At 40.7% G+C, this 26,621-nt stretch overlaps 1 protein-coding gene across 2 annotated transcripts in view; it reads left to right on the forward strand.

The window, feature by feature from the left end:
- The window catches only part of SNX4 (sorting nexin 4), a 55,736-nt gene that overhangs the window by 1,229 nt on the left and 27,886 nt on the right, over positions 1-26,621 (forward strand). The window contains exons 1-5 of one of the 2 annotated variants that reach the window (XM_054043474.1): positions 4,076-4,147; positions 5,974-6,092; positions 23,018-23,156; positions 23,240-23,389; positions 25,912-25,959. In XM_054043474.1, coding sequence (XP_053899449.1) covers positions 5,974-6,092; positions 23,018-23,156; positions 23,240-23,389; positions 25,912-25,959 — 456 coding nt within the window. In that variant the 5' untranslated portion in view covers positions 4,076-4,147. Of the gene's footprint in view, positions 1-4,075; positions 4,148-5,973; positions 6,093-23,017; positions 23,157-23,239; positions 23,390-25,911; positions 25,960-26,621 lie in introns of those variants that run through there. The other variant, XM_054043473.1, reaches the window with a different exon arrangement.

Here is a 26,621-nt window from a genome sequence, read left to right on the forward strand (position 1 = left end):
TGACCCCTATCCACACCCTTGCCCCCCTGACAGACCACCCCCCCCCGGGACTCCCACACCTAGCCAACCCCCCCATTCCTTGTCCCCTCACTGCTCCCCCCTCACAACCTCTGCCCCATCCAACCATCCCCTATCCCCTGACTGCCCCCTGGGATCTCCTGCCCCTTATCCAACCGCCCCCTCTCCCTGCCCCCTTAACATGCCGCTCAGAGCAGCAGGACTGGCAGCCACACTGCCCAGCCGGATCCAGCCATGCTGCAGCGCTGTCCGGCAGGAGCTCGCAGGCCACTGCCCAGAGCGCTGGCGACAAGGTGTGCTGAGGCTGCAGGGGAGGGGGCTAGCTTCCCTGGCCGGGAGTTCAAGGGCTGGCAGGACGGTCCCGCGGGCTGCAGTTTGCGCACCTCTGATCTAGAAGATCATAAGGTGATAAGTAATAGTCAGCATGGATTTGTCAAAAACAAATAGTGTCAAACCAACCTGATAGCTTTCTTTGATAGGGTAACAAGTCTTGTGGATGGGGGGAAGCGGTAGATGTGGTATATAGACTCATAGACTTTATGGTCAGAAGGGACCATTATGATCATCTAGTCTGATCTCCTGCACAACGCAGGCCACAGAATCTCACCCACCCACTCCTGTAACAAACCCCTAACCTATGTCTGAGCTATTGAAGTCCTCAAATTGTGGTTTAAAGACCCTGACTTTAGTAAGGCTTTTGATACTGTCTCGCATAACATCTTAAACAAACTAGGGAAATACAGTCTAAATGGAGCTTCTATAAGATGGGTGCATAAGTGATTGGAAAACCATTCCAAGAGAGTAGTTATTAGTGGTTCACAGTCAAGCTGGAAGGGCATATCAAGTAGGGTCCCACAGGGATCAATTCTGAGTCTGATTCAGTTCAATATTTTCATCAATGATTTAGATAATGGCATTGAGAGTACACTTATAAAGTTTGTGGACGTTACCAAGCTAGGAGGGGCTGTAAGTGCTTTGGAGGATAGGATTAAAATTCAGAATGGTCTGGACAAACTGGAAAAATGATCTGAAGTAAATAAGACAAATGCAAAGTACTCCACTTAGGAAGGAACGGTCAGTTGCACGCATACAAAATGGGAAATGACTGCCATGGGAGGAGTACTGCAGAAAGGGATCGGGGTGTCATAGTGATCCACAAGCTAAATATGAGTCAACAGTGTAACGCTGTTGCAAAAAAAAAAAAAAAAAAAGCGAACATCATTCTGGTGGATGTCATGTATTAGCGGGAGTGTTGTAAGCAAGACACGAGAAGTAATTCTTTTGTTCTACTCTGGGCTGATTAGACCTCAACTGCAATGTTGTGTCCAGTTCTGGGCTCCATATTTCAGGAAGGATGTGGACACATTGGAGAGAGTCCAGAGACCAGCGACAAAAATGATTAAAGGTCTAGAAAACATGACCTATGAGGGAAGATTGAAAAAATTGGGTTTGTTTAGTCTGGAAAAGAGAAGATTGAGAGGGGAAATGATAACGGTTTTCAAGTATGTAAAAGGTTTTTATAAGGAGGAGGAAGAATAATTGTTTTTCTTAACCACTGTGGATAGGACAAGAAGCAATGGGCTTAAATTGCAGCAAGGGAGGTTTAGGTTGGACATTAGGAAAAACTTCCTAACTGTCAGAGTGGTTAAGCACTGGCATAAATTGCCTAGGGAGGTTGTGGAATCTCCATCATTGGAGATTTTTAAGAGCAGGTTAGACAAACACCTGTCAGGAATGGTCTACATCAGTGCTTCTCAAAGTCGGTCTGCCACTTGTTCAGGGAAAGCTCTTGGCGGTCCTGGCTGGTTTGTTTACCTTCCGCGTCCACAGGTTCGGCCGATTGCGGCTCCCACAGGCCGCGGTTCGCCGCTCCAGGCCAATGGGGGCTGCGGGAAGGGCGGCCAGCACATCTCTCGGCCCGCGCCGCTTCCCGCAGCCCCCATTGGCCTGGGACGGTGAACCGCGGCCGGTGGGAGCCGCGATCGGCCGAACCTGAGGACGCAGCAGGTAAACAAACCAGCCCGGACCGCCAGGCGCTTTCCCTGAACAAGCGGCGGCCCGACTTTGAGAAGCACTGGTCTAGATAATTAGTCCTGCCATGAGTGCAGGGGACTGGACTAGATGGCCTCTTGAGGTCCCTTTCAGTTCTATGATTCTATGACATGCCTTGTTTTCCCATCTGTAAAATGGGGATTACACTTACCTACTTCTCAGGGGCATTTTAAGGCTAAACTCACTAACACATGTGAAGCACTTTTAGACCCTTGGGTGGAAGGTACAGTAGAAAGGTATTGTAACAAACAGAATTATATTAAAATAACATTAGACTTTTCTTTCTGAGCGCCTCTGCTCACATATTTCTTCCCACTAACAGTGAATTTTGACCACCAAACTTATGTATATTCATAATTTTCTTTGTTTTTTAAATAAAACAGAAATTTGTGTAAAGGAGTTGGAGCAGTGATAACTTGGAACTTATCACTGATGGTCTTACCTGATAGTCATATCTTTTAAAAAGATACTAAAACAACTTTTAAAATAGATTGGAATGCATCTTGTTGGCTCCTAATAAATGGCATACCTGTTTCATTGGGATGACTGTCAGGAAACCGATTCAAAATGATGGTTTAATGACACACCTAGTCTACTTTCATGGCTCACATAGTGTAGTCTGCTGGTGACTTATCAGAATTCAGGTGAGTTTATACTACAAACTTTGCGCAGCTGGCCCTGTCTATATTAGAGGAACTATTTTAACAAAAAAAATTATATAAATGAAAACTAGTGTTGTACAGGAAAATAAGTGTTGGCTATATGTATGCAAAATTAAGACGTACCCAGGTGTTCCTGGTACTCTCACCCATGTGATTTTCTAATAGTGGCTTGAAAATTGGCTGAACCTACAGGGCATGTCACACAAACTGTTGTAGTAGATGTAGACCCGTACTGTATTTGCAAAAGAATGTTTAGTTCACTCTACATATAGACCTTTATTGCATTGTCAGACTAGGATCTTAAAATTCTTTGTCACTTTCTAAGTAATCTCGTTTTTATGAAAACTATTAACAAAGAATTTCATTCAAAAGGTGGAATGAAAAAGTCCTTTGAGGAGACTTGCAAACTCTGCTCTAGAGTCTTAAAGGAACTTCTTCATTATAGATGACACAAAGCCTCAGGACAGCAGGGATATGGTAGGAAATTTAAAGCTGCCTGAGACAGATGCCTTGTGGAAGAGTCACTATCTGATTATTAAATATTAAAAAATTCTGTTTGTTCATTCTTTAGTTACTCTTAAATAGCACTCTTTCAAGGGTGGCTGATACTTACATAATCTGCTTCTAAAGTATCACTTTCACAAATAATATAGACCCTATAATTCTAAGTGATCTGATTAAAGGAGTTGAGTGTGGGTGTGATGGGAAGTGTGGGGAATAGGAGATGGCTTTAATTATTCTTAGTAAAGATTTTGTTACAAATATTTTTAGTAAAAGTCATGGACAAGTCACGGGCAATAAAGAAAAATTCAGGGAAGCCCGTGACCTGTTTATGACTTTTACTAAAAATATCAGTGACAAAATGGGAAGGGAGAAGGCTCCAGCACCCATCACTAGTGCTGGGGTTCTACTGTCCCCTGCCACCCCCGGCGGCTTGGCTGCGGCGTGGCCTCCCTGGTGACTCAGCAGGCGGCGGGGCGAGTGCTTACACAACCCTTATGTGTTGCAGAAAATGTCTCCAGTGACTGACCCAAAAGGATACACTGGGGATGGTCCATGTTTGCACACCTCCAGTGGCCCCAGTATCCACTGCATAAGGAACAAAAATTTGATAATGGGCTCTTCAGTCTAGTAGACAAAGGTATAACAAGATCCAATCGCTGGAAGTTGAAGCCCGACAAATTGAGATTGGAAATAAGGTGCACATTTTAATAGTGAGGATAATTAACCGTTGGAACAATTTATAAGGGGTTGTGGTGGATTTTCCATCACTGACCATTTTTAAAATCAAGATTGGATGTTTTTCTAAAAGTTATGCTCTTGTTCAAACAGGAATTAATTCAGGAAAGTCTGATGGCCTATGTAGACTAGATGATCACTGCGTGGTCCCTTCTGGCTTAATAATCTGTGAACAGGTACACGGGGTTTGTGGCCTTTTTTTCAGCCTTACAGCCTGCTACCTCATTTGGATGATACAGAGCGCTTTTGGAAACTTGTGCTGCAACGTGCATGTATAATATAAGATTGCTAGCACATCCTTTGCAAGATTTTTTTTTTCTACATTTCCTCAAATATACCATTTCCTGGAATATTTTTGTTGGTCTTAGACCATAATTTACATAACCACATTCTGCTGTTTCCAGCATGTAATGCTGGGTAGGACAGCTCATATGTATCGCTTTACAATATATAGCAACTTAAAAAAAAACAAAACAAAAAAACACCACTACTGTGAGTCTGTCATCTAGGTCGGTCTCTTGGCTGAAATGACAAACCAAGGTCCTGACCAGATTCTATATAAACTCCCTGAAATCAGTCAAGTTGAATTTGGGCTGGACACTGATACTAGCACATCTAGCGCTTGTTTAAATATTACCCAAGAGGTAGAGGTGCTAGTGTCAGTGACCCACCCAAATTCAACTTTCAGGGTGAGTTTACGTAGGGAGTATGTAGTTTCAGTAGAACAAGGCTTTTGTTTTTTGTTATAGTTTGTCTTAAACTCTTGTGTAGAATTTTGCACTATTCAACAAATGCCACATTCTGCTTTTCTATACTGGTAATTTCCTGAAAGTCTTTCACCAATGCTAGCTCCAAAGGGAGTGCGAGTTTAGGCCAGCCGCCATTGGTTTTTATTGCTGTATCGTCTAACTCTGGTCGTTCATATTGTAGCAATTAAACTTTTTCCCCTCCAAAAGTTCAGTGATAAAACCATCTTTTAGCAGAACCCCCACTAAAGAAAAAGGCATTTGTATTTGTATGTACGGTAAATCTGTTTTCTGTTGACACCCTTTGCAACTTCCAGTAGATGAAGGTGTCTTTATATGTGCATACATTTCTTTCTACATGAGAGCTGAGGTTTTCTGTAGTTTCTAAGGTTGCTTATGGCATGAACCTTTCACTTGAAAAATTAGGAGCTGCAGGATTACATTTTGGAGTAGAGTAGGAGAGGTTAGTTGCTGTAGAGCACCAAATGCAGTCTCTCCCCACACAGGTCCATTCACAATGCTGCTGCAAAAAATCACTTTAGTATCTTATTGCTTTGATCAGATCACCCCTCTCTTTGCATCTCTCCACTCACTCCCCTTTCTGCATCACATCAAACATAAATTGGTTTTCATTTTCAAGGCCATTCACAGTCTACCATATGCTATTGAGATGTTGCCTCCTGCCTCCACTCTACCATTGATGTCAACTTTCATCATCCACTTGTTATATTTTCAAATAAGCACCTTTATGCTTTTGTTTGTCTTGCCCCTCATGCTTGGGAGGAGTTCCCTGTAAGCATGTGCAAAGCTATCGTATTGACCTTATTCAAATCCTTCCTTAAAACACTCCTTTAACATAAAGCCTACAACAACTTGACAGTGGTCAGACAGCTGATGTGCTGAGATTGCTGCCTGCCACTCATACTAACCAATATTCTTGCTGTTTTTCTTGTGGTTCCCCACCTGTATGTATCCATCTGTTGTTTCTTGTCTTTGTATTGTAAGCTCTTTGGGACAGGAACTGTCTTTTCATTCTGTGTTTGTACATCGCTAGCACAGTGAGATTCTCATCTATGCCTAGGGCTTCTAAGTGCTGCTGCAAGATAAATAATAAAATAATTCTCGGCATTACATTGGGAAAAGCTAATAAAGTGGCTACTTGTCTCTTGATAGGGATGGGGGGGAGAAGGAGGAAGGAATTGATACATATTTCTTTCTTAAATGACTTGTGTGACCCTTGTAACTTTTCTTCTAAGATGATGGAAGATTGTTTATCAAAGAAAATAGAGATCACTGTCTCAGAAGCAGAAAAACGGACTGGAAGAAATGCCATGAACATGCAAGAAACCTACACTGCTTACCTCATTGAGACAAGGTGGGTAATAAGAACTAAGATGAATGTAGGTTAGTAGATGAGTTATTTTTTTTTTAAAGTAGAATAGCTTCTGATTATACATTATTTCTTTAAAGCTCCTATTTAGAGTCCAAGTGCAGTTACAGTGAGAGAACTGGGTTAGTTTCTGCTTTCAATTATACAATGATCTATTTATGTAGGAAATAGTACAACTTTTTATGTGAAAATGTGGCAGGTGACAAAGGGGTAGAGAAACTCTGGGCTGGTCTACACTCCGGGGGGGGAGATTGATCTTAGGTACGCAACTTCAGCTACGTGAAGTCAACATATTTAGATCGACTTACCGTGGTGTCTTCACTGCGGTATGTCCCGTCGATTCCCCTTGCGCTTCTCGTTGTGGTGGAGTACTGGAGTCGACGCTAGAGCAATCAGTGGTTGACTTATCGTGTCTATACTAGACACGATAAATCGACCCCCACTGGTTCGATCGCTGCCCGTCGATCCGACCGCTAGTGTAGACATGCCCTCTGGATGAGCAGCTCTAATCCATATTGTAGGTAACTGTTCATCCTGTGGTTTTTGGAAGGTGCATCTGAAAGATTTTTTTGACACTGTGTTAAATCCTTGATGCATGCTTGATTCTCGGTGAAATGTGGTTGGTCAGAATGTACATTGTGGCTGAAAATAATGATTTGACTTATTTGGCATACAGGAAAGCAAAGGGATCTCATATATTTTGAATTGTGCTAGTTAAGTCAAAACTCATAGCATTTAGCTGTATGCTAAATTTTATCTTTTAAAAAAAAAAATGGTACTGATGAAATCAAATTAATGTTTTCCTCTTTGAGGAGCATTTTAAAGTAAGTATTTAATTAACCTACTCCTCTTACCAAGTACCAATTCGGGCATCCTTTTGTTGTTGTTTTAAATGGAAATTGTTTTTGTTGCTTAAATGTTTTTTTTACCAAGTGCTATTAACTGTATACGTAATGCAAATATGGCAAACACATTTCTGTCTATGCAATGAAGACTGTTTGCAATTTTAAATGTTTAAGCAGTAGTGAACGATTGTAAATAAAAACAGGTCAGACTTTTTCACAAGATAGATTTCCACCTGTCAAAGAGTCACTTTGATACCTTTACTCACTTTGGAAAGCACTTTATTCCCTAAGTGGTCCCATCAATGGGACAGCTTGTGGAGATCGCTGCTATTCAAAAAAGTAAAAGGTTCACAATCCAGCCCTAGATAGGGTCCTGTACCTGTTGCCATTGATATCAGTAGCATATATATGTATATGTATGTATATTTTATGAGTAAATCTGGAAAGGCGAGGTCTACACGGAACTTTGTGAAACTAACAAAGTTTAATGATCTTTTACACAGATACAAAATTAATATATTGTGAGGAATTTAAATTACAACGTAAGTGACATTTCCCATGATATGAGGCACTCGGTTAAGTAGTTAAGCGGCTGTTTTGATACTGTAAAGCTACAACTTACTCATGCAGAAATACCTGTTATATATTATGCTAAATTCTAAGAATAGGTCATGACATCTTTTTTGTGCATCATGCCTGTATATGCTAATAGAGTACAGGTTCTCTCTCACTTTGGAAGTTTAACTTCTTAAAAGAGAGGCTCCAGGAGAGAAATTCCTGCTTTATTTGTATTTATGGGTGTAACATACATATTTCCCACTACTACAGCTTTGGGTAGTTGGTTACATGTGCATTTATGAAACCATAGGATTATTTTTTCTTTAAAATGGACTATCTTAAAGTTAGGGATGTGATGAATCTTTCGTTCAGAAAAAAATACCATTTTGCCAGTATTCGTATTTGACAGCTAGGGAAGAGCAAAATCTAAATAGTTCTAGTGGCTAGCTGTGATACGAAGCGCACTTTGGTGTGCCTCTGTTAGAGCTGGGCAAAATTTTCAGATAACACTTTTTTTTTTTTTTGCCAAAAAATGCATATTTAAGGTTGACCAAAATATTTTGCAAATAATGTCAAATTCATGAATTGTTGTGGCCTTAAATACCAAAACAATTCTGGGGGGAAAAAAACTATTCTATTTCAATAATTTCAAAACAAACATTTTGATCTTTTTCTGTTCAGACTGATTTTTCCTTCACTTTTATAAAGGAAAAGCCTTCAAATGAAATATTTTGGGTCGAATGAAATGTTTTGTTTGACCTGAAACAAATTTTTTTCTGGTTCGGCCAAACTGGAAAATCAATTGTTAGCACAACTCTAGTCTCTCTATAGAGCCCCAAACCATGCTGATGCCTTCTCCAGTTCCCATCATTTTTGCTTGCGCAGCTCTTTCCCAGTGCCAGAGATGCCTCTCGTTGCCCACGTTCCCGCTTGCTACCATTCAGATTCTTATTCAGTGGTCAGCAACTACTAAGGTCAATTACACAGTTGTCAGACAAATACTGAAAATGTGGATTTATCCCATTCTGTTTGCAAGGAGTGCTGGCTTCCCAGTACAAAGGTAATTGCAAGCTATTAAACTTGCATCATAAATGTAAATTTGAGTGGGCTTCACAATATGCCTGAAGATAATAGGATATTTTGATGTTCTGTAGCTAAGGAATAAAATTCAGTTCACAATAGTATGAAAGAAGAACATTCAGTAACAGTTGCATTATATTTACGATTATCCATGGGTTCTAAGGCCTCCACTGTCCAGGTTTTAAATATGGGGTGGTTGTTTTTTTTTTAAGTCAAATTATACAAATAACTAAGAGTGAACTAAACTTGAATACAGCAGTGGCAGTCAAAAAAGCGAATAGAAAGTTGGGAATCATTAAGAAAGGGATAGATAAGACAGAAAATATCATATTGCCTTTATATCAATCTCTGGTACACCCACATCTTGAAAACTGCGTGCAGATGTGGTTGTCCCATCTTAAAAAAGATATATTGGAGTTGGAAAGAGTTCAGAAAAGACCACAAAAATTATTAGGCATATAGAACGGCTTCTGTATGAGGCGAGATTAATAAGACTGGGACTTTTCAGCTTGGAAAAGAGATGACTAAGGGGGGATATGATGGAGGTCTATAGAAACATGACTGGTGTGGAGAAAGTAAATAAGAAGTGCTATTTACTCATTCTTATAACATAAGAACTAGGGGTCACCAAATGAAATTAATAGAGAGCAGGTTTAAAATAAACAAAAGGAAGTATTTCTTCACATACCGCACAGTTAACCTGTGGAACTCTTTGCCAGAGGATATTGTGAAGGCCAAGACTATAACAGGATTCAAAAAAGAACGAAATAAATTCATGGAGGATAGGTCCATCAGTGGCTATTAGCCAATATGGAAAGGGCTGATGTCCCTAGCTTCTGTTTGCCAGAAGCTGGGAATGAGCGACAGGGAATAGATCACTTGATGATTGCCTGTTCTGTTCATTCCCTCTGGGCACCTGGCATTGGCCACTGTTGGAAGACAGGATACTGGGCTAGATGGACTTTTGGTCTGACCCACTATGGCCGTTCTTATGAATGTGCCTTGGTAATGGAAGATAAGTATGTGGCTATTGGAAATATAGCAAGCTGGGCACATGTACAAACTGAGCCGCGAGAAGACCTAATGTGTTTCGAACTATCCCTGGGAGTCAGTGAAATCCACTAACTGGTTTGTTTCAAAATGCAAGTGATGGTATCTCCATCTTCCTTTAAAATTCACTGCATACATCCTTTTCCTAAAGTTTCACCCACACCATCATCTGATGGGATTTCCTTATTGATCTGTTGTTTATCAGTGACCATTAGAAAACTTGGTGTGGATTTCTTTCTCTAACAACACATTGCAGCACTGTAGGCTGCGAAAGTCCAGCACATCTCAGATGTCAGACTTCCCAAAAGGATCCCATTTTATTTAAATTCTTGGTTTACATTGTTAGCATTGACTCAGTAGATCTTACAGATAACTTTTTTTCTTCCGTTTTTCTATTTTCTAACAGTCCTGAGAAAGCATATCAATATCACAGCTTCCATAAAATCACTGTCAGAGCACTTGTCCTCTTCAAAGCACTTGATAAACATACATCAGTCTTTGCAGTACCCCTTTGAGATAAGTAGGTAAATGCCAGCCACATCGTACAAATGAGGGAGAGAAGCGAGGGTGAACATGGGTGCCTAAAAGTCAGGCACCTAAATAATAGTTGCCTGATTTTTCAGAGATGCTGAGCACCTGCAACTCCTGCTTCATGCAGGAAGAAATGCAAGTATTCAGCACCTCTTAAAAATCAGGCAACTTTTAATTTAAATAAAAGAGCTTTAGGTACCCATCTGAAAATGTTGATATAAGTGATTTTGTTTGATTAAAGCTCTCTTTAGCAGCTTTCAAACCTGCCAGTGTCTGGTAGAAACAACTGAAATGTGAGACAGATGAATGAAATGTGGCCCACCTGTGTTCCACATTGCCACAACTGACAAACTATAATGGCTTTTAACCATAGAATCTGTTCCAAGGTGGTTCTCTTTTTAAATCCAGTTGTCTTAAAAAGAAAACTGGGAAAATAGAATTTCTATCATGTGCAACAATAAGGACACTGTCACTTGGGTTGTTGCCAGGGTTTGAACCTAAGACATACAGACCCCTGCTACTTGAGCTAAAGTATAAAGTTTTAGCCTTCATGTAGACCAGCCAGTAGAGGGGAAAGTACTGTAACACATAACATTCTACCACCATAGCAAATAGTCAGGTATCAGGGTTCCTGGATTCTAGTCTTGATTCTGGGAAGAGCGTGGAGTAGTTAGACAGGATAGCCAAGTTTGTTGCATTCAGTAGGAAAGCCAGTGGGGCAGCATGGCTTTGACCCAAGTTTTGTTTCTACTTCTGGTAGAAATGATCTTGTAAGCTCTCAGCTAAATTATTTGTAAAATGGGAGAAATAATACTTGCCTCCCCCTAGGGTCTGGAATAGGAGCCATTGCTTAACTGTAAGGGGTTTTAAAGTATATATAAATACAGATAGTGAGAGAAGTGATCCTGGAATCCATAGCCTGCTGGCTCCTACCTCAGTGCCCTTTCCCCTACACCAGAGTATTGTGAGGGTTTCTGTCTTCTCCATGGAACATAAAGTAAGTTTCACAATTCTGTATTATTCCACGAGGGCAGTATAGTACGTCAGCACTGACATAGGTGTTCAGATTTCATAGTGAAGGCATATGACCAGATAGGTATGATGTAACCTATAAAGATGGTAGAAAGCAGGCTTTACTAAAAAAAAAAAAAAAAAAAAGTAACAAAGCACACTGTATACATCTCTCCATTAGGCAGGATGACTATTCACGATGTAAAGTAAGAATATCTGCTAACTCTAAGATAATACTAAACTAAACATGGTAAGTGTGTGGTTTTTTTTTTTCCTCTCTCAAATATCTTTCCACTGCTGGAGGCACAGGTTCAGGTTCAGTCCATGTGTTGACTTGACCCTTGTCCTAAAATCTTATTCAGGAGATTTAGGGGGATGAACCCTGCTATCCCTGTTTTTTTTTTTTTTTTTTTTTCCCCCAGTTGGTGATTCTTGGGATGCCAAAGTGTCTTCTGCCTACAAAACTACCTTTTATCAATGTATTTTGACACACTATGATCAGTAACTTGCAAAGGATGTTTGACATTACTATACCTTAATGGTTCTGATTCTATTTGTCATGAGACCCCAGTATAGAGATCCATTTTTGGAGAGGTAGTGAAGGAAGGACTGCATGACTCTTCTAAAGAGTACACATATACAGCATCTATGTAGAGGATCAACACGGTGTGCTTCAGTGGAGCAACAGTGTCATTTATTGCTCAAATGCTGAAAGATCAAAGGCAAAACCTAACCATGTAGCTTAAACAGTCGAAGGTGGCTGTTGGTTTTACAAGGAAATAAAGCTCATATGTTTCCTTCCTTTCTCATTTAAGATTCATGCAGTAATTTCTCTTTGTATTACATTAAGAGCTGTTTAATGGCTCATTTCAGATCATTAGTTTATATAGCAAATGGGAAGAAGTTAAGTAGATGAGCTAAATTTTTCACATTGGCACTTTGAATTAGGGTAAAGGAATGTGGCTTTTAGAGTAACCTAATCTCCTAATCACTTATGATAACATCAGTTATGAAGGTAAAAGTTGAAGGTTTTAACTTTTGTCATTTAATTTTTTCCAGGCAGGCTGGTTCAGCCAATGAATAAAGTGTATTGTTAGAACTGTACTTTGAGGGGAAACATATGGTTTTCCTATCTGAACATTGTACAAGCATTATATTGTATTTTTAAAACCAAAACAAATTGAAAAGTTTGATTGAATGTCAACAAGTGATTATGATCTTAATTGAAGCTGGGTCTACAATACTTGCATTTTATGATGGAATTCATAATGTGACCTCAAAAATTAGATGGTAATGAAGGTATTAAGTGTAATGAGTACCTCTGAATTTCTACTTTCTTTTGGAACGAGTTCCTCGGGAGACGGATTCTTGTAATCGGTGACATTTTATGGCTTCATAATGCAGCCAGGTGGAGACATATTTTATAAGATTAAAAAAATGCTTTCTCCCATCTTGCCTGCTTCTCCCAAATCCATCCCCACAAAATTCCAGTCCCTCATTAGTACCTTATTGAAAAAGACAATTCTGTGAATGAAGGTTCACAATCAAGATTTGTACAGTTTTTGTCCATCACAGCTCTGCAAAAGCATCCGCTCTTACTTTCCCAGTCTTATCCCACTCAAACTCTAGTTCTGTGTATTTCTCCAAGTTACATATCATCCATTTCTTCTTGGACTATCAAAACAATTGGGGGGAAAAGTAGAGGTGGTGTTTTCTCTTTTAACTATTCACTGCAGCAAAGAATATTTTGAACTACAAATGGCTGTAAGTGTTAGTTAAGGAGCTATGCTTTAGGACCATTATTAAAGTTAGTTGAATAATAGGCTTGAGAAGCATAAGTCTTGTAGGATTGCATCTTTTTTTAAAATACGTAAAAGGAATTTAATGCTTGCGGAGGTGCCTGATTAAAGCTCTGGAGACTGTAGTCATCTCCATAGAATACTGTCATGTCAGTATACCTCGATACTTAATCTGGAGTGACCACTTCTAGGGCTGAGAGCATTCAGTCCATTGGCTTCTGGGTTCAGACCTAGGCTTTTGTGAGTGGGAAAATTCATCCTCCCTAGACGTATAGAGGAGGGAGCAAGCCCTCCCATGGTGGAGGCAGCCCCCGGAAGAAACTGGGATTTCCCCAGCTACATTTGGGAATAGCAGAAGCAGGGAGCATGGGGAAAGCGTACTCAAGGACCCTAGTGCAGGGGTTCTCAACACATTTTTGGTGGCCTCAAAGTGTGGCTACCAACTCTTGCTGGTGGCCGCTCTGACATTTTCCCTAAAATACTTAACTATAGGAAAAACAAATAAATATGCACATATACAGTACATGTCCAAATCATTGTAATTTATTTATGTAGGATATTTTTTGCAGACTCAATAATAAAAATAATGTACAGTTGTCTCTATTCTTTACTAGACCTAAACAGAATAAAAACACAAATAAGGTGCTTCGCATGTTCTTGTCTTTTTTTCTTGTTTCTTCTGCTTTTTTTGGTTGCTTTTTTTAAAAAAAACTGGCTGGCTATTCAGTCTGCTGTGAAAAGTGATATTAACAAGAATACAAATATTACTTTTCACAGCAGACTTACTCAGCCCCTGCAAGCCCAGGGACAAGTTAATCCCTGGATGGGGAGGTGGGTATGGAGTCAGTGGGGACCAGGGGTGATGGGACACTGCGGGAAGCAGCAGAGCCCAGGAGTGATACAGGGATGAGCTTGGGGCCAGAGCCCACCACCCTGTGGCCGGGGAATGGAGCTCGAAGCCCTGTGGCTGGAGCCTGCTGCCTGCCACTTCAGGGCTGAAGCCTGGGAAGATGGGGAACTTGCACCTGTTGCCCGCTCTTCCAGCTTTTGTGTCTCCAGTCTCCAGAGGAGGGCAGGGTACAACCATTGCTGCTTCTGCCCCCCCCATCCCCTCAATCACTGCCCAGGAGGCTGTGGCCGCAAGAAAAGCCCCCGGTGACCGCATGCGAGAAACGCTGCCCTAGTGTCTGTATGCTTGCGATGTTAGCAGGCAGCTTTTTACAACTTGAAATCTGGATGTTACTTTCTGTGTGACCTTCTCGCTCACAGTTCCTCTGCTGCCAGGCTCGCTTCCCCTGTTCATTATGTTCCTCTCTGCCCCCCCCACCCCCCCATTCTTCCTTGCCCCATAACAAACTAAAAGAAAAGGGAACTAATCTCATGTGTGTCATTCATACTGATCACTACCCTTTGTCTTTTGCCTTTTTAGTTTACTCTTTTATACTTATTGCACTAACCAATCTAAGAAGACAGTTTGATTGTAAGCTTTTTAGGGCAGAGACGGTCTTGCTATATGTGTATATGGCACCTAGCACAACCAGGCCCCGATTGTGACTGGGGCTTTGGGTGCTACCAGAACACAAATAATAAGACTACTTCCACAAACGTAAGTACTCTGTCTTAACCAGTAATTGTAGTAGTATATGTAATTCCTCCTTCTCTCCATGCAGGTAGACTAAGCTTGTGCTTCTGCTGTTGAGGGCTGAGGGGTAGGAAGTAAGGGATTGATTTAGGTGACCCCCCCCTCCCCTTTTTTTTTTCCAAAGCTGATACTATGGGAGTATTGTGAGAAATGAAGAAACAACAGTTAGGTCCTTGGTCCAAATGACCCTCCTCTGCAGCCTTCTAGAATCATAGAACTGGAAGGGATCTCGAAAGGTCAGTCCAGTCCCCTGCACTCATGGCAGGGCTAAGTATTATCTAGACGAAGTATTGTTCTAGCTTTGCCTCCTTCTGTGTCATTTTTATGTAACTGCTTCTAGTTTAATATGCCCTTGCATAGTTTATATTGATTCTCATGGGAATCGATTAGAGCTTAGCTTTATAATAGAGCATTCTCTGATCAGGAACAGTCAGCTTGGATTCACTAAGGGAAGTCATGCCTGCCTAACCTAATTGCCTTCTATGACGAGATAACTGTCTCTGTGGATGAGGGGAAGACAATGGACGTGTTATTCCTTGACTTTAGCAAAGCTTTTGATACAGTCTCCCAGAGAATTCTTGCCATCAAGTTAAAGTCGTATGGACTGGATGAATTGACTATAAGGTGGATAGAAAGCTGGCTAGATAGTTGGGCTCAACAGGTAGTGATCAATGGCTCTAGTTGACAGCCAGTATCAAGCAGAGTGCCCCAAGGGTCAGTCCTGGGGCCTGTTTTGTTCAATATCTTCATTAATGATCTGGAGGATGGTGTGGATTGCACCCTCAGCAAGTTTGCAGATGACACTAAACTGGGAGGAGTGGTAGATACGCTGGAGGGTAGGGATAGTATACAGAGGGACCTAGACAAACTAGAGGATTGGGCCAAAAGAAATCTGATGAGGTTCAACAAGGACAAGTGCAGAGTCCTTCACTTAGGAAGGAAGAATCCCATGCACTGCTACAGACTAGGGACCAAATGGCTAGGCAGCAGTTCTGCAGAAAAGGACCTAGGGATTATAGTGGACGAGAAGCTGGATATGAGTCAACAGTGTGACCTGGTTGCCAAGAAGGCTAACGGCATTTTGGGCTGTATAAGTAGGAATGTTGCCAGCAGATTGAGAGACATGATCATTCCCCTCTATTCGGCATTGGTAAGGCCTCATCTGGAGTACTGTGTCCAGTTTTGGGCCCCACACTACAAGAAGGATGTGGAAAAATTGGAGAGAATCCAGTGGAGGACAACAAAAATGATTAGGGGGCTGGAGCACATGATTTATGAGGAGAGGCTGAGGGAACTGGGATTATTTATTCTGCAGAAGAGAAGAATGAGAGGGAATTTGATAGCTGCTTTCAACCACCTGAAAGGGGGTTCCAAAGAGGATGGATCTAGACTGTTTTCAGTGGTACCAGATGCCAGAACAAGGAGTAATGGTCTCAAATTGCAGTGAGGGAGGTTTAGGTTGGAGATTAGGAAAAGCTTTTTCACTAGGAAGGTGGTGAAGCACTGGAATGGGTTACCTAGGGAGGTGATGGAATCTCCTTCCTTAGAAGATTTTAAGGTCAGGCTAGACAAAGCCCTGGCTGCAATGATTTAGTTGGGGATTGGTCCGGCTTTGAGCAGGGGGTTGGACTAGATGACCTCCTGAGATCCCTTCCAACCCTGATATTCCATGATTCTACGATTCTCTTGTCATGTGAAGGCTGCAGTCCTTAAAATGAGAGTATTCAAATCTTATGGTGACTTGGACCATTTTGTCAATGCCTCGATAGAATATGACATGAGTAAAATAATACTAAGTGATCCCACTCGATGTCTTGAGTCTTAATTCAATATTAGTTAAATGAATGGATATCTTGGAAGCAAGCTTTAAAGAAAGTCGAAGTATTGTCCTCCTGATTAATTAATAGAAAATGTATAGTATTGCCAGTTTCAGGCATTCAAAAATCATGAGTCATGTCTGAAAATCATGAAATATTTTTAAAATAATTCTTTCTGGGTACATTTTCTTTGCCTTCTGATATGAGTCTTTAGATTAGTCGGGTCATGTTTTCTGGCCCTTTTCCTCAACCATGGGGGCTAGTGACTTTTTTTAAATGAAAGTTGGCGCTTGACTGCAGGAGCTGGGGTTTTAAGAAAAACACCAAATATTGAGACACATGATAAAATTGTGAGAGTTGGCAACACTGGGTATAACAGAGCAATTATTTTAGAAGGCTGACTAACAAGGCGGAAAAGCAGCGTGCTCTAGTCTATTAATTATTTAAGGACAGATCCAGACATGGAAGACAAACTCCTTAACTTTATCTTAAGGAGTGATGGAGAGCCATACTGAATTCCAGCTGCAGCCTTTATAAATGTAGTATTACCAAAGCCTGGATGACTTTCTAGTATCTCTATGAGAAGATACATTTTTAGATGATATAAAAGCATATACATGGTTCATTTGGGGAAGGGATTAGCAGCGTTTGCAGCTGCAGACTACTGCTATCCAGAGTCATCCTTGAAAGGTGCAAGCTGGTGTGCAGATTTTTCAGTGCTGACTCACTGATACTATTGATCTTGATCTTGAGAGACCTCACTTATTTGGAAAGTGAGAGATGTAAGCCCAGGTCTTAAATAGCACTGAGAGTTGATTGGATTATATATAAAAAAACGTGGGTTTTGTAGTATGGATTTTGTCTAAGAGTTGCTGTGAAACAGCCACTGAATAGCTTCCCAAAGGTGAAAAGCTATTGGTTTATGCTCTAAATCATCTACAGCTATGTAAGCCTGTGGAATGATTTAGCGAGGGGGTGGGAGGACATTGCAGTCAGCAGGACCTCTTCCTAAAGGGCTAGTGTTGTCAAGAAAATAAAACAAAATCATGTTGGCAGGTAACAAAAACACTTCCCAGCTTGAGGTTCAGCTCAGTTTTTTGGCCCTCTTCCTCTTCTCCCCCGCACTCCCCCCCAAAAAAACAACAATTTCCTGAAGACATTCTGTCTCCCAAATAGCCGCCTGTGAAAAGAAGTGGGTAATGTTCTTGTCCCCTATCATAAGCAGAAATTTGTAAATAAGAATGAAGTAACTTCTGTCTAATTTTGAAACATTGACAGTCCTACTAAAAATGTTCAGAAATAGGTTGTGAAGAAGACCTGAAACAGTCAGCGTAAATTTGACCACAGTTTGAATTGTGGCCCATATTCTGCAGGAATTCATCCTAGATTATCATAATGGTACCTTCTGGCCTTTAAAAAAATTATGAAGTTGTCTTAAATAACATTTGCTCTTTTAGTGTATTTAAGTTGCTTTTAGCAGAATTTTGACCTCTAGAGCCATTAAAGAAGTAAACATATAAGAACATTGTCTGGTACGTACATGCTTTTTCATACAGTGTGTTTCCTCTGAGACCCAATGAATTAACTCCCAAAAGATTGAACATGTGTGTCTTCTGTTATTAGAGGCAGTATAATTTAAAAATACTCCAGTACTTCAATGAAGATCAGAAGTCTGCTTGCATGGAAAAACTTAAACTGTAGAAGGAAGATCTAGGAAAACAAAACAATCCAAAGCCACATTAAATGCGACACACTATGTCCAGTAAATATTGTTGTGCTTATAAGTGATTAAGAGGATCTGCTTTAGATCATTAATTGTAGTAATTTTTTAAACCAAATCTTAAAGGGATTAAAATAGGACTGGCCCAAATGTGTTCCACACTCTTACAATATAGCCCACCCTCTGTAACAGGGAGGTAGTGTTCCATCAGATCAAGAGAGCACTTAATGCAGGAATCTGTATTCCCCAGGTAGTCAGAGTGGTGGCTGATCTACTCCACTTTGTACAGATTGAAATGTGGCCTGCTGGCTCCAGGCACTTTTTCAATATAGTTCTTCAGCAAAGTTTTCTCTTTCCCTCTGTACCACAAATTAGAATAAAGTTGCATCCTGTTGGCGGCAGTCTTGCTTAAGTGACAGTTACAGCCATTGTAACAATATCATTGGAGGAGGCCACAGTTTGTAAACTAAATGATCTTCAGCTTTAAAAACACGCAAACTGAAGGTTTTTAATATTGAAATACTTAAAATTGTTTAAATGCAGACGACCCAATCCCTATCCAGTGTCATCAACAGGGAGTTACTTGCTGAATTCCATTGGGAGTTACTCCTCCATAAAAAGCTCAGGGATGAACCCTAAAGTTCTTTTGTTGTAAGTCAGTTTCTCTGTTTTGCCTTAGTACTGGTCTAATTCTTTTACCTACTGGTCACCAGCAATACCATTGGTACTAGTTATAATTCAAATAGTCTTGAAATAAGTTCTATTCCTCTTTCCTCACTCCTAAGGAAAAAATACCTTGCAGCTTACATGCAATGAGAAATGTTTGCTCTGAACTCTGAGTGCTGCACTGCCTTTCATGCCTGCGTTACAAGGGGCTGAGCTAATGCGTATGTTCTTTGAGTACAACTGTGTAGGCAGCCACATCTTCTTAGCCCTGGTCTACACTACACAGGTCGATGTAAGGTAGCTTATGTCGACCTAACTATGTCAGTGTACACACTACAGCCTTTCTCCCACTGATGTCGGTGTAGTAGGGCACTTACATAATAACTCCACTTCCATGAGAAGCGTAGGGCTTATGTCAGTGATGCAGGGTCCATGGAGACACTGTGTTACTTACATTGGCTGTTCCCTGTCTTTTCTGAGCCATGAAATTGACAAGAAAGTTCTCCCAGCTGGGCTGCCCCCCGTGCTGGTTCCCTGCTCCCAGCTGGATTGTTGCCAAGGATCCCAGCTCCCCTCTGGGAGCCCGGCTGCACCAAGGCTCCCGGCTCCTGGTGGTGAGGCGAGATTCCAGGCAGATGCTTTGCTCTCGGGGGGAGAGAGGGCTGGGGAGGCAGAGCCCCAGAGGCTAGCCGGGCTTCTGGCAGGGAGTGTGAAGCTGAGAGCCCCGGAGACTAGGCTAGGCTCCCCACACTGCCCCCTTAGGTCAGTGGAAGCGCTCCTGGTGAGGACACCCCACCAACCGAAAGAGGGTAGCGTGGACATGAATCACCGTAATAATTACTGCGTTAAATGAAAGTCAACCTAATTTAGGTCCGCTTAAGTTTTTAGTGTAGACATGACCTTAGAGTGGAGATGGATTGTGATGCTGTGGCAATGTTATTGGATAAAGCTGTGGTTTGACTTAGATCTGTTTTATAAATCTTGGCATCTGTTAACAATTTGATTGTGTTTTCTGGCTTAAGTGGGGCTTGTCCAGTTTTATTTGTAATCAGCAGCAGTTTTGTGTGTTGGAATGTTTATGAATGAGAATCTTCTTGTTTTTTGTTTTTGTTTGTTTGTTTCCTGTGGAAATCGTGTGTGTGGTTTCAGTTATTTGGAGTAAAGCTACTTAATCAAAAGGATGCTTTAAGCATCCTGTTTAAAAACATGCTCTGCCCATATGGGGAAAGAATCATTGACTTAAAGTAACGGATGATAATGGGTTAGCTCTTTGTTGCTTAAAGTTCATTTACTTAACATTGGATTAAGTCATTAGTATAATACAGGAGCTGAAACAGCATACAGAACAAGGATTTTGTGGTTCTTATATTTATAACGGGGCTGTGTTTTTCAGGGTTCAAATGTTGATCATATAGCTTCATTGTCTTAAAATGTACCAAGTAGCTTTGGTAAGATTATTGGAATTTAGTCTTGTAACTTAGAATGTTGTTTTTAAAAAATCAGATAATGGTTGTCTTAGTTCTTTAGATGCCTTTAAAAAAAATCTTTCTCCACAGCTAGAAATAATGGATAGGAGCAGGTTCAAACTTGACATTGTACAGCTTTAAATCTGCTGGAAGAAACAGTGCACTGTACTGCCGAGTACCATTAAGTCTTCACAGCTGGTAATCCCATGGCAGAGTTAATAGTACTCACTGTAAATTTATACCAGCAGTTCCCAAAATGCATTTACTGCTGCTTAGAAAAATTAAATTTGGTCACTTAATAAAAAGCAGTGATATTTTTAAGTCTACTGTAGGTCTGCACATTGGGGGCCCTGTTTTGAGTTTCTCTCTGTATGTGCATATTTCACTATATCCGTGGAGGGCAACCTGCGGCCTGTCAAAGTAATCCTCTGGTGGGCCACAAGACCGTTTGTTTACATTGACAGTCTGGTGGCACGGCCACCCGCAGCTCCCAGTAGCCACGATTCACCATTTCTGGCCAATGGGAGGTGCGGGAAGCAGTGGCCAGCACGTCCCTGCGGCCCACACTGCTTCCCGCAGCTCCCTTTGGCTAGGAATGGCAAACCGCAGCCACTGGGAGCTGCGGGCAGCACAGTGTAAACAAACTGTCTCATGGCCCACCAGCAGATTACCCTGATGGGCTGCGGGCGGCCTGTGGGCTGCAGGTTGCTGATCCCTGCACTATATGGTGGTTTATAGGTGAGCAACATATCAGTAATATTTTCTGGTTAAATTCTAACATGTACTGTTGCATTGTAGCAGAATTTCCTGTGTGTGTTGGGGGTGGGGATCATTTAGTACATAATTATTTTATTATTAATATATGTATATATTGTTTTTCATCCCAAAGGATCCCAGAATCTGTAGCAATACAGAAATTCTTTAAACCCAGCACTGAAATACAGCCACTTTTGGGACTGAACAAGTCAGCTGTGTTAAAGTGCATGACAACACTGTACAAAATTTTATCACAGGAAGTGAGGAATACTGTTTCCAATTATATCTGTATGTAGAATATAATTACACTGAAATTAGCAAAATGCACCAAAGTAAAAATACTTTACTGTTTTTTTGCAAAAAGACATGGAATCTTCAATAATCACTAGTAGTAAGTATCTCAGGTTTATGTTTTCTAAAAAACTAGTGCTTTTAATAGCACAACGTCCTCTTACTATATTGACTCAAAGAGAGAATGCCAGGGAGTCACCAACACTACTTCCTACAACACTCATGATTTTCCTCTCTCTTTGCTTCTCCTGCATCCATCTCTGCACTTTCTTTCCATGCTGCTTTTTACACACATGGAACACTCCTCAGAACAGGTTCAGAAAGCCACTACCTTTTCCACATTTAAATCCCGTCTGAAGATGCACTTCTACCATGATGCCATCAAGAAATTAACTGACTAATAATAGCAAAGCTGAGGGGCAGTTGGGATAGATTATGTATCTAATGAAAATAACAAAATACAATATTTTCGAGGTGGGGAGTGGGGGAGAAGGGTTGTATTATCAGGATTTAACCAATTGCGCTGACTACTTTACTTGTATGTTGTACCTGCTTACCCTTCCTTTAGCCAGTTTGTTTTATTTTGGGTTTGGGTTTTTTTGGACTGTAAATCCTTAAATCCTCTGAATATGAAAAGGACACCATCTTGAAGTCTAGTCAACTTAAAAGATCTTTCAGGTACTACACTTATTTCTGAGGCCTCTTTAAACATCTTTGTGGCTTTAGAATTGCACTTACGTAGGTGTTTTTAAAATATGTGTTTTCTCCACAGTTGCTGTGTGAAGATCCAAACAAATAGGGAAAACTGATTTTAACTATGGGGTTGAGCCAGTGAACACTTAGGCTGTGTCTACACTGCCACTTTCAGCGCTAAAACGTTTGTCGTTCAGGGGTGTGAAAAAACACCCTCTGGAGCGACAAAAGTTTTAGCGCTGAAAAGCGCCAGTATAGACAGCGCTTTATCACTGGGAGCCGCGCTCCTGGCAATAAAGCTACCACCGCTCGTTTGGGGTGGGTTTTTTTTATCGCTGGGAGAGCTCTCCCTCAGCAATAAAGTGTGTCTACACTGCCCACATCACAACGCTGCCGCGGCCGCGCTGTAATGTGGGTAGTGTAGACATTACTTATATCAAGCATAAGACTCAATCCTGCAAGGTGCTAAATACTCCTGTGAAGTTCTGAGGGCCTTTGACTTCTGCAGAAGTCAGTGAGACTTGAGGGCTAGAGATCCTTAGAGGACTGAACCCACAGTGCTTACTGCTGTGAGTAATAACTGTGCTTGCATGAGTACAGTTACTCATACGCATAACTGTTTGGTGGATTGGGCCCTAACTGACTCTCTGAAGAGTGAAGCGAAATGCACAAAATAAACAAACAGGAAAACAGGGTAAGGGGGAATCTCAAATCTTCCAGTTACTGGTAAATGTAAAAATCTTGAGGGATACTTATACCAGTAGTAGGTTTAAAAGAAAGTTCAGGTAGCTTTGTGAAATAACTTGGTGTCCCTTTAAAAAAATAATCTTAAATACTGAAGAATGTTAAATTATTAAAGTAATCACAAGTGGGGTACTATGATTTTTATTTTATTTTTTTATATTAGGTGTCTGAATTGTAACAATTGTATTGATGGTCTTAGAAAAATATCAGTAACACTCAGTTTGGATATTTTATTTTTCAGAGCTGTTGAGTCTCAGACTGAAGGACAGTGCTCTCCACCAGACTCCCTTTGGAGGCGATACAGTGAATTTGAGTTGCTGAGGAATTATTTGTTAGTTAACTATCCGCATATTGTTGTTCCACCTTTGCCAGAAAAAAGGGTAAGAAAATTGAAACTTCAACTCACTTTGCCTTACATTTAGCACTGAATTTAGCTGCTCTTAATTCTATTCTGTTCACACAGGCTGAGTTTGTTTGGCATAAGTTATCAGCGGATAACATGGATCCAGACTTTGTGGAAAGACGAAGGATTGGTTTGGAAAACTTTCTAATACGTGTGGCTTCGCATCCCATCATTTGTCAGGACAAAATTTTTTATTCCTTTTTAACACAGGTATTGTAGAAAGGCATTCTTTATTTCTAAGTACTTCCCTCCACTTTTACTTAGTTGTTCAGCTTTTAAATATTAAACACTAATAACTTTTCTTCAGTGACTTTTTAAAATTGTTTCCTGCTCTACTTCTGCATTAACAAATTAAAGGTGGGCAAGTGTTATTAAGTTATCTAATTTACCTCCTGTCAGTACACAGTTGTGCTTTACAATGTGCCTTATAATTCTTTTTCCAGTCTCATTCTAAGGCTGTTAGGGGAGGAGATTACCACCTCCCTTAGAACTCTATTCCACAACTTAATGTAACTCAGTCAGGAAGTCTTTCCTGACACTAAATTTAAATATTTAGCATATTATACACTTTTCTGCATTTACTGCACTGACTTCCAGTTTGTTTGTTTTTTTTTTTTGGGGGGGGGGGGGGCAGTTTGGATGCAAATGACTAATCTATTAAACCAGTGGTTCTCAAACTTTTGTACTGGTGACCCCTTTCACATAGCAAGCCTCTGAGTGAGACACTCCCTCCCTTATGGATTAAAAACACCTTTAAATATATTTAACACCATTATAAATGCTGGAGGCAAAGCGGGGTCTGGGGTGGAGGGTGACAGCTTGGGACCCCCCATGTAATAACCTCACGACCCCATGAGAGGTCCTGACCCCCAGTTTGAGAACCTCTGTATTAAACCTTATGTGCTTTAGTTCTTGGCTATTTCATGCTCCAGTCTGACAGCTGTGATCAACTGGAATGCTCTCACGGACCGTCCTAGAGTGTCCATTGTGGGGGAAGAACAGAACTAGAACTTACTGATGTTCTGGTCACATTGTAAAGCTGTGACTGAAATTTCTTTTTTGACTCAGAGTTTTGTGTTCTCATTGAGGTAATATTATTATTTTAATTGCTTTGTGTGCCTAATAGGTTGTGATATTGCATTTTATACATTGGGATGAAATTAATGAACACTTTCCATGATTCATAGTTACACATATATGCCCTCCTGTACCATACAATATGATTCTTCAAGCCTATTTTGGTGTTTACATGGTTGAATTATTTCATTTTCGCATCTCTCACTCAGTTTTTACTTAGGCAAGCTACATCGTTAGTTCTTTTTAATCTTTCTTGATACATTACAGGCGGCTGGACTTGGTGACTTCTTCTGAGATCCCTTCCAGCTCTACATTTTTATGCTTAATTCCTCCAGCTCTTTAATCCTTTTTCTTGCTTTTCTCTGAATTTTCTCCATTGTGTCAAGAATTGTCTTTGTTGTACGTCAGTGTCCAGGACCGTGTCCGGTATCCTAGGTACAGTCTGATAAGAATTAGTCTCCTTTCTTCTGCTCAAATAAGATTGAACTTTTTTGTTGTTGTCATCACCCTGCAACTGAATATCTAGTGTAAGTCTAGGATCACATTTGTCACTGCTAATAGTGCTCATCACGGGAAGGTTGGCCTAATGAAGAAAAACGTAATTAAACTTACAGGAAAGTGGCATGTATGGTATTTGCTTTTGCTTTCTTAATATTTTTTCTTATTTGTGAAAGTTTCTCTATTACAGTTCAGCTTACAACCTTTAGAGTATTCCGCTGTGGGTTATTAGGAGGAGCATTCTGTGAACATGCTGAATGTTTATCATCTGAATTACCCAAACAATACAAAAGAACAGTTTTAAATTTGCAATGTGAACATTGCTATCTTGACTATTTCCAGAGTAGCAGCCGTGTTAGTCTGTATCCGTAAAAAGAACAGGAGTACTTGTGGCACCTTAGAGACTAACCAATTTATTAGAGCATAAGCTTTCGTGGACTACATTCTATATGCATCCGAAGAAGTGGGCTGTAGTCCACGAAAGCTTATGCTCTAATAAATGTGTTAGTCTCTAAGGTGCACAAGTACTCCTGTTCTTTTTTTGACTATTTCCGTTTCTTACTCAAGTTAAGACACCTTTTTTTTAAAAATAATTAATGTGCCCTATTTTTGAAGTATGCTATTTTGAAAAGTGGTTCATTCATTTGGTCTCGTGGGTCTGATGGCTTAGCCGGTCGTATAATGAGCTAGAAATCAGGCAGTTTGAGGCCTCAACTCAGTCTCAGTCCTGGAATTGGTGGTGGCTGGGAACATTAAAGAAGTGACTCTTCCATTACCGGTCTTCTTATAAAGTGTGAATTGCTCATCAGAAAAGAATCCTCTTAAGTACGCAGGATAATGCAGCCTGCTGGTGTCATGTAGTGAAGGGGAAAAGTTGTGAATGGGGTGGTGGGTAAACATAAAACCTGTCATACAGAATGACCCATTATTCTAAGTCCAGACGTCGAAAGGAAGATTTTCTTGACCTACCTTTTTCAGAACTTGGTCCAGGGAGTGGGACTGAGCCAATGTTTGGATGCTTGTGATTCCCACATAACCCAAGGAGATTCTCCAATGTCCTTTCTGCCTGGAAGTGGTGCTATTATCGTGTCTCATATAAACTGTGCCTGTTGTATGTTTGTCAGTGAAGATTACTGAAGTGAAACTTTTATTTCTAGGAAGGTGGATGGAAAGAAATGGTGAACGAGACCGGATTTCAGTTAAAGGTAATTATTATATGCATTTGTGTAGTGAATGTTGTGACCCTGTGAACTGTTCTGACCACAATTAAAGACCATAATTCAGTGTCTCTGCAGAGTTATGCTTTCTGTTGTGTTAAAAATAGCAGGCCCATGACGAACTGCATAATTTTGACCATATAAGGAAACAGTGTAGTACTGGTATTATGTAACAGATAATTACCAGATTTCATAAGTGAGGGAAGCTGGAACAGGTCAGTTAATCTGCCCATGTTTCATATTTGATGCAGCGTAGAATTAATATTAAGAATTATGACCCCTGTATTTTTAAAAGCAGACTGAGCTGGTTTCAGAGTGACACCAACCTAGACAAATACCATGCCAAAGCAGGACTGTAAAGGCCAGCTCTAAAGGTTGACAGCCCTGAAGGAGAGGGTGCTTATTTGGGGTGGTGAGGTGGAACGTACAAATAAGAACTGAAATGCTTCAGCCAAAGCTCTGAATACAGTCCTGAATGAATTTTTAAACAGATCTTGGGGTTTGGTATGGTAAGTTAGGTACCTCAGAGACACCTGAACAAGACAACAGAAGAGAAGCAGAGAGGGCCAAGGCCAAGGAGGATGTCTCTGACAGGACGAGTAGCCAAAAGGGTCAGATGGGAGAAAGGACAGTGCTCCCTAGCAATAGAG

The sequence above is a fragment of the Malaclemys terrapin genome, chromosome 11 (assembly GCF_027887155.1).
Source record: "Malaclemys terrapin pileata isolate rMalTer1 chromosome 11, rMalTer1.hap1, whole genome shotgun sequence".
NCBI lineage: Eukaryota > Metazoa > Chordata > Testudines > Emydidae > Malaclemys > Malaclemys terrapin.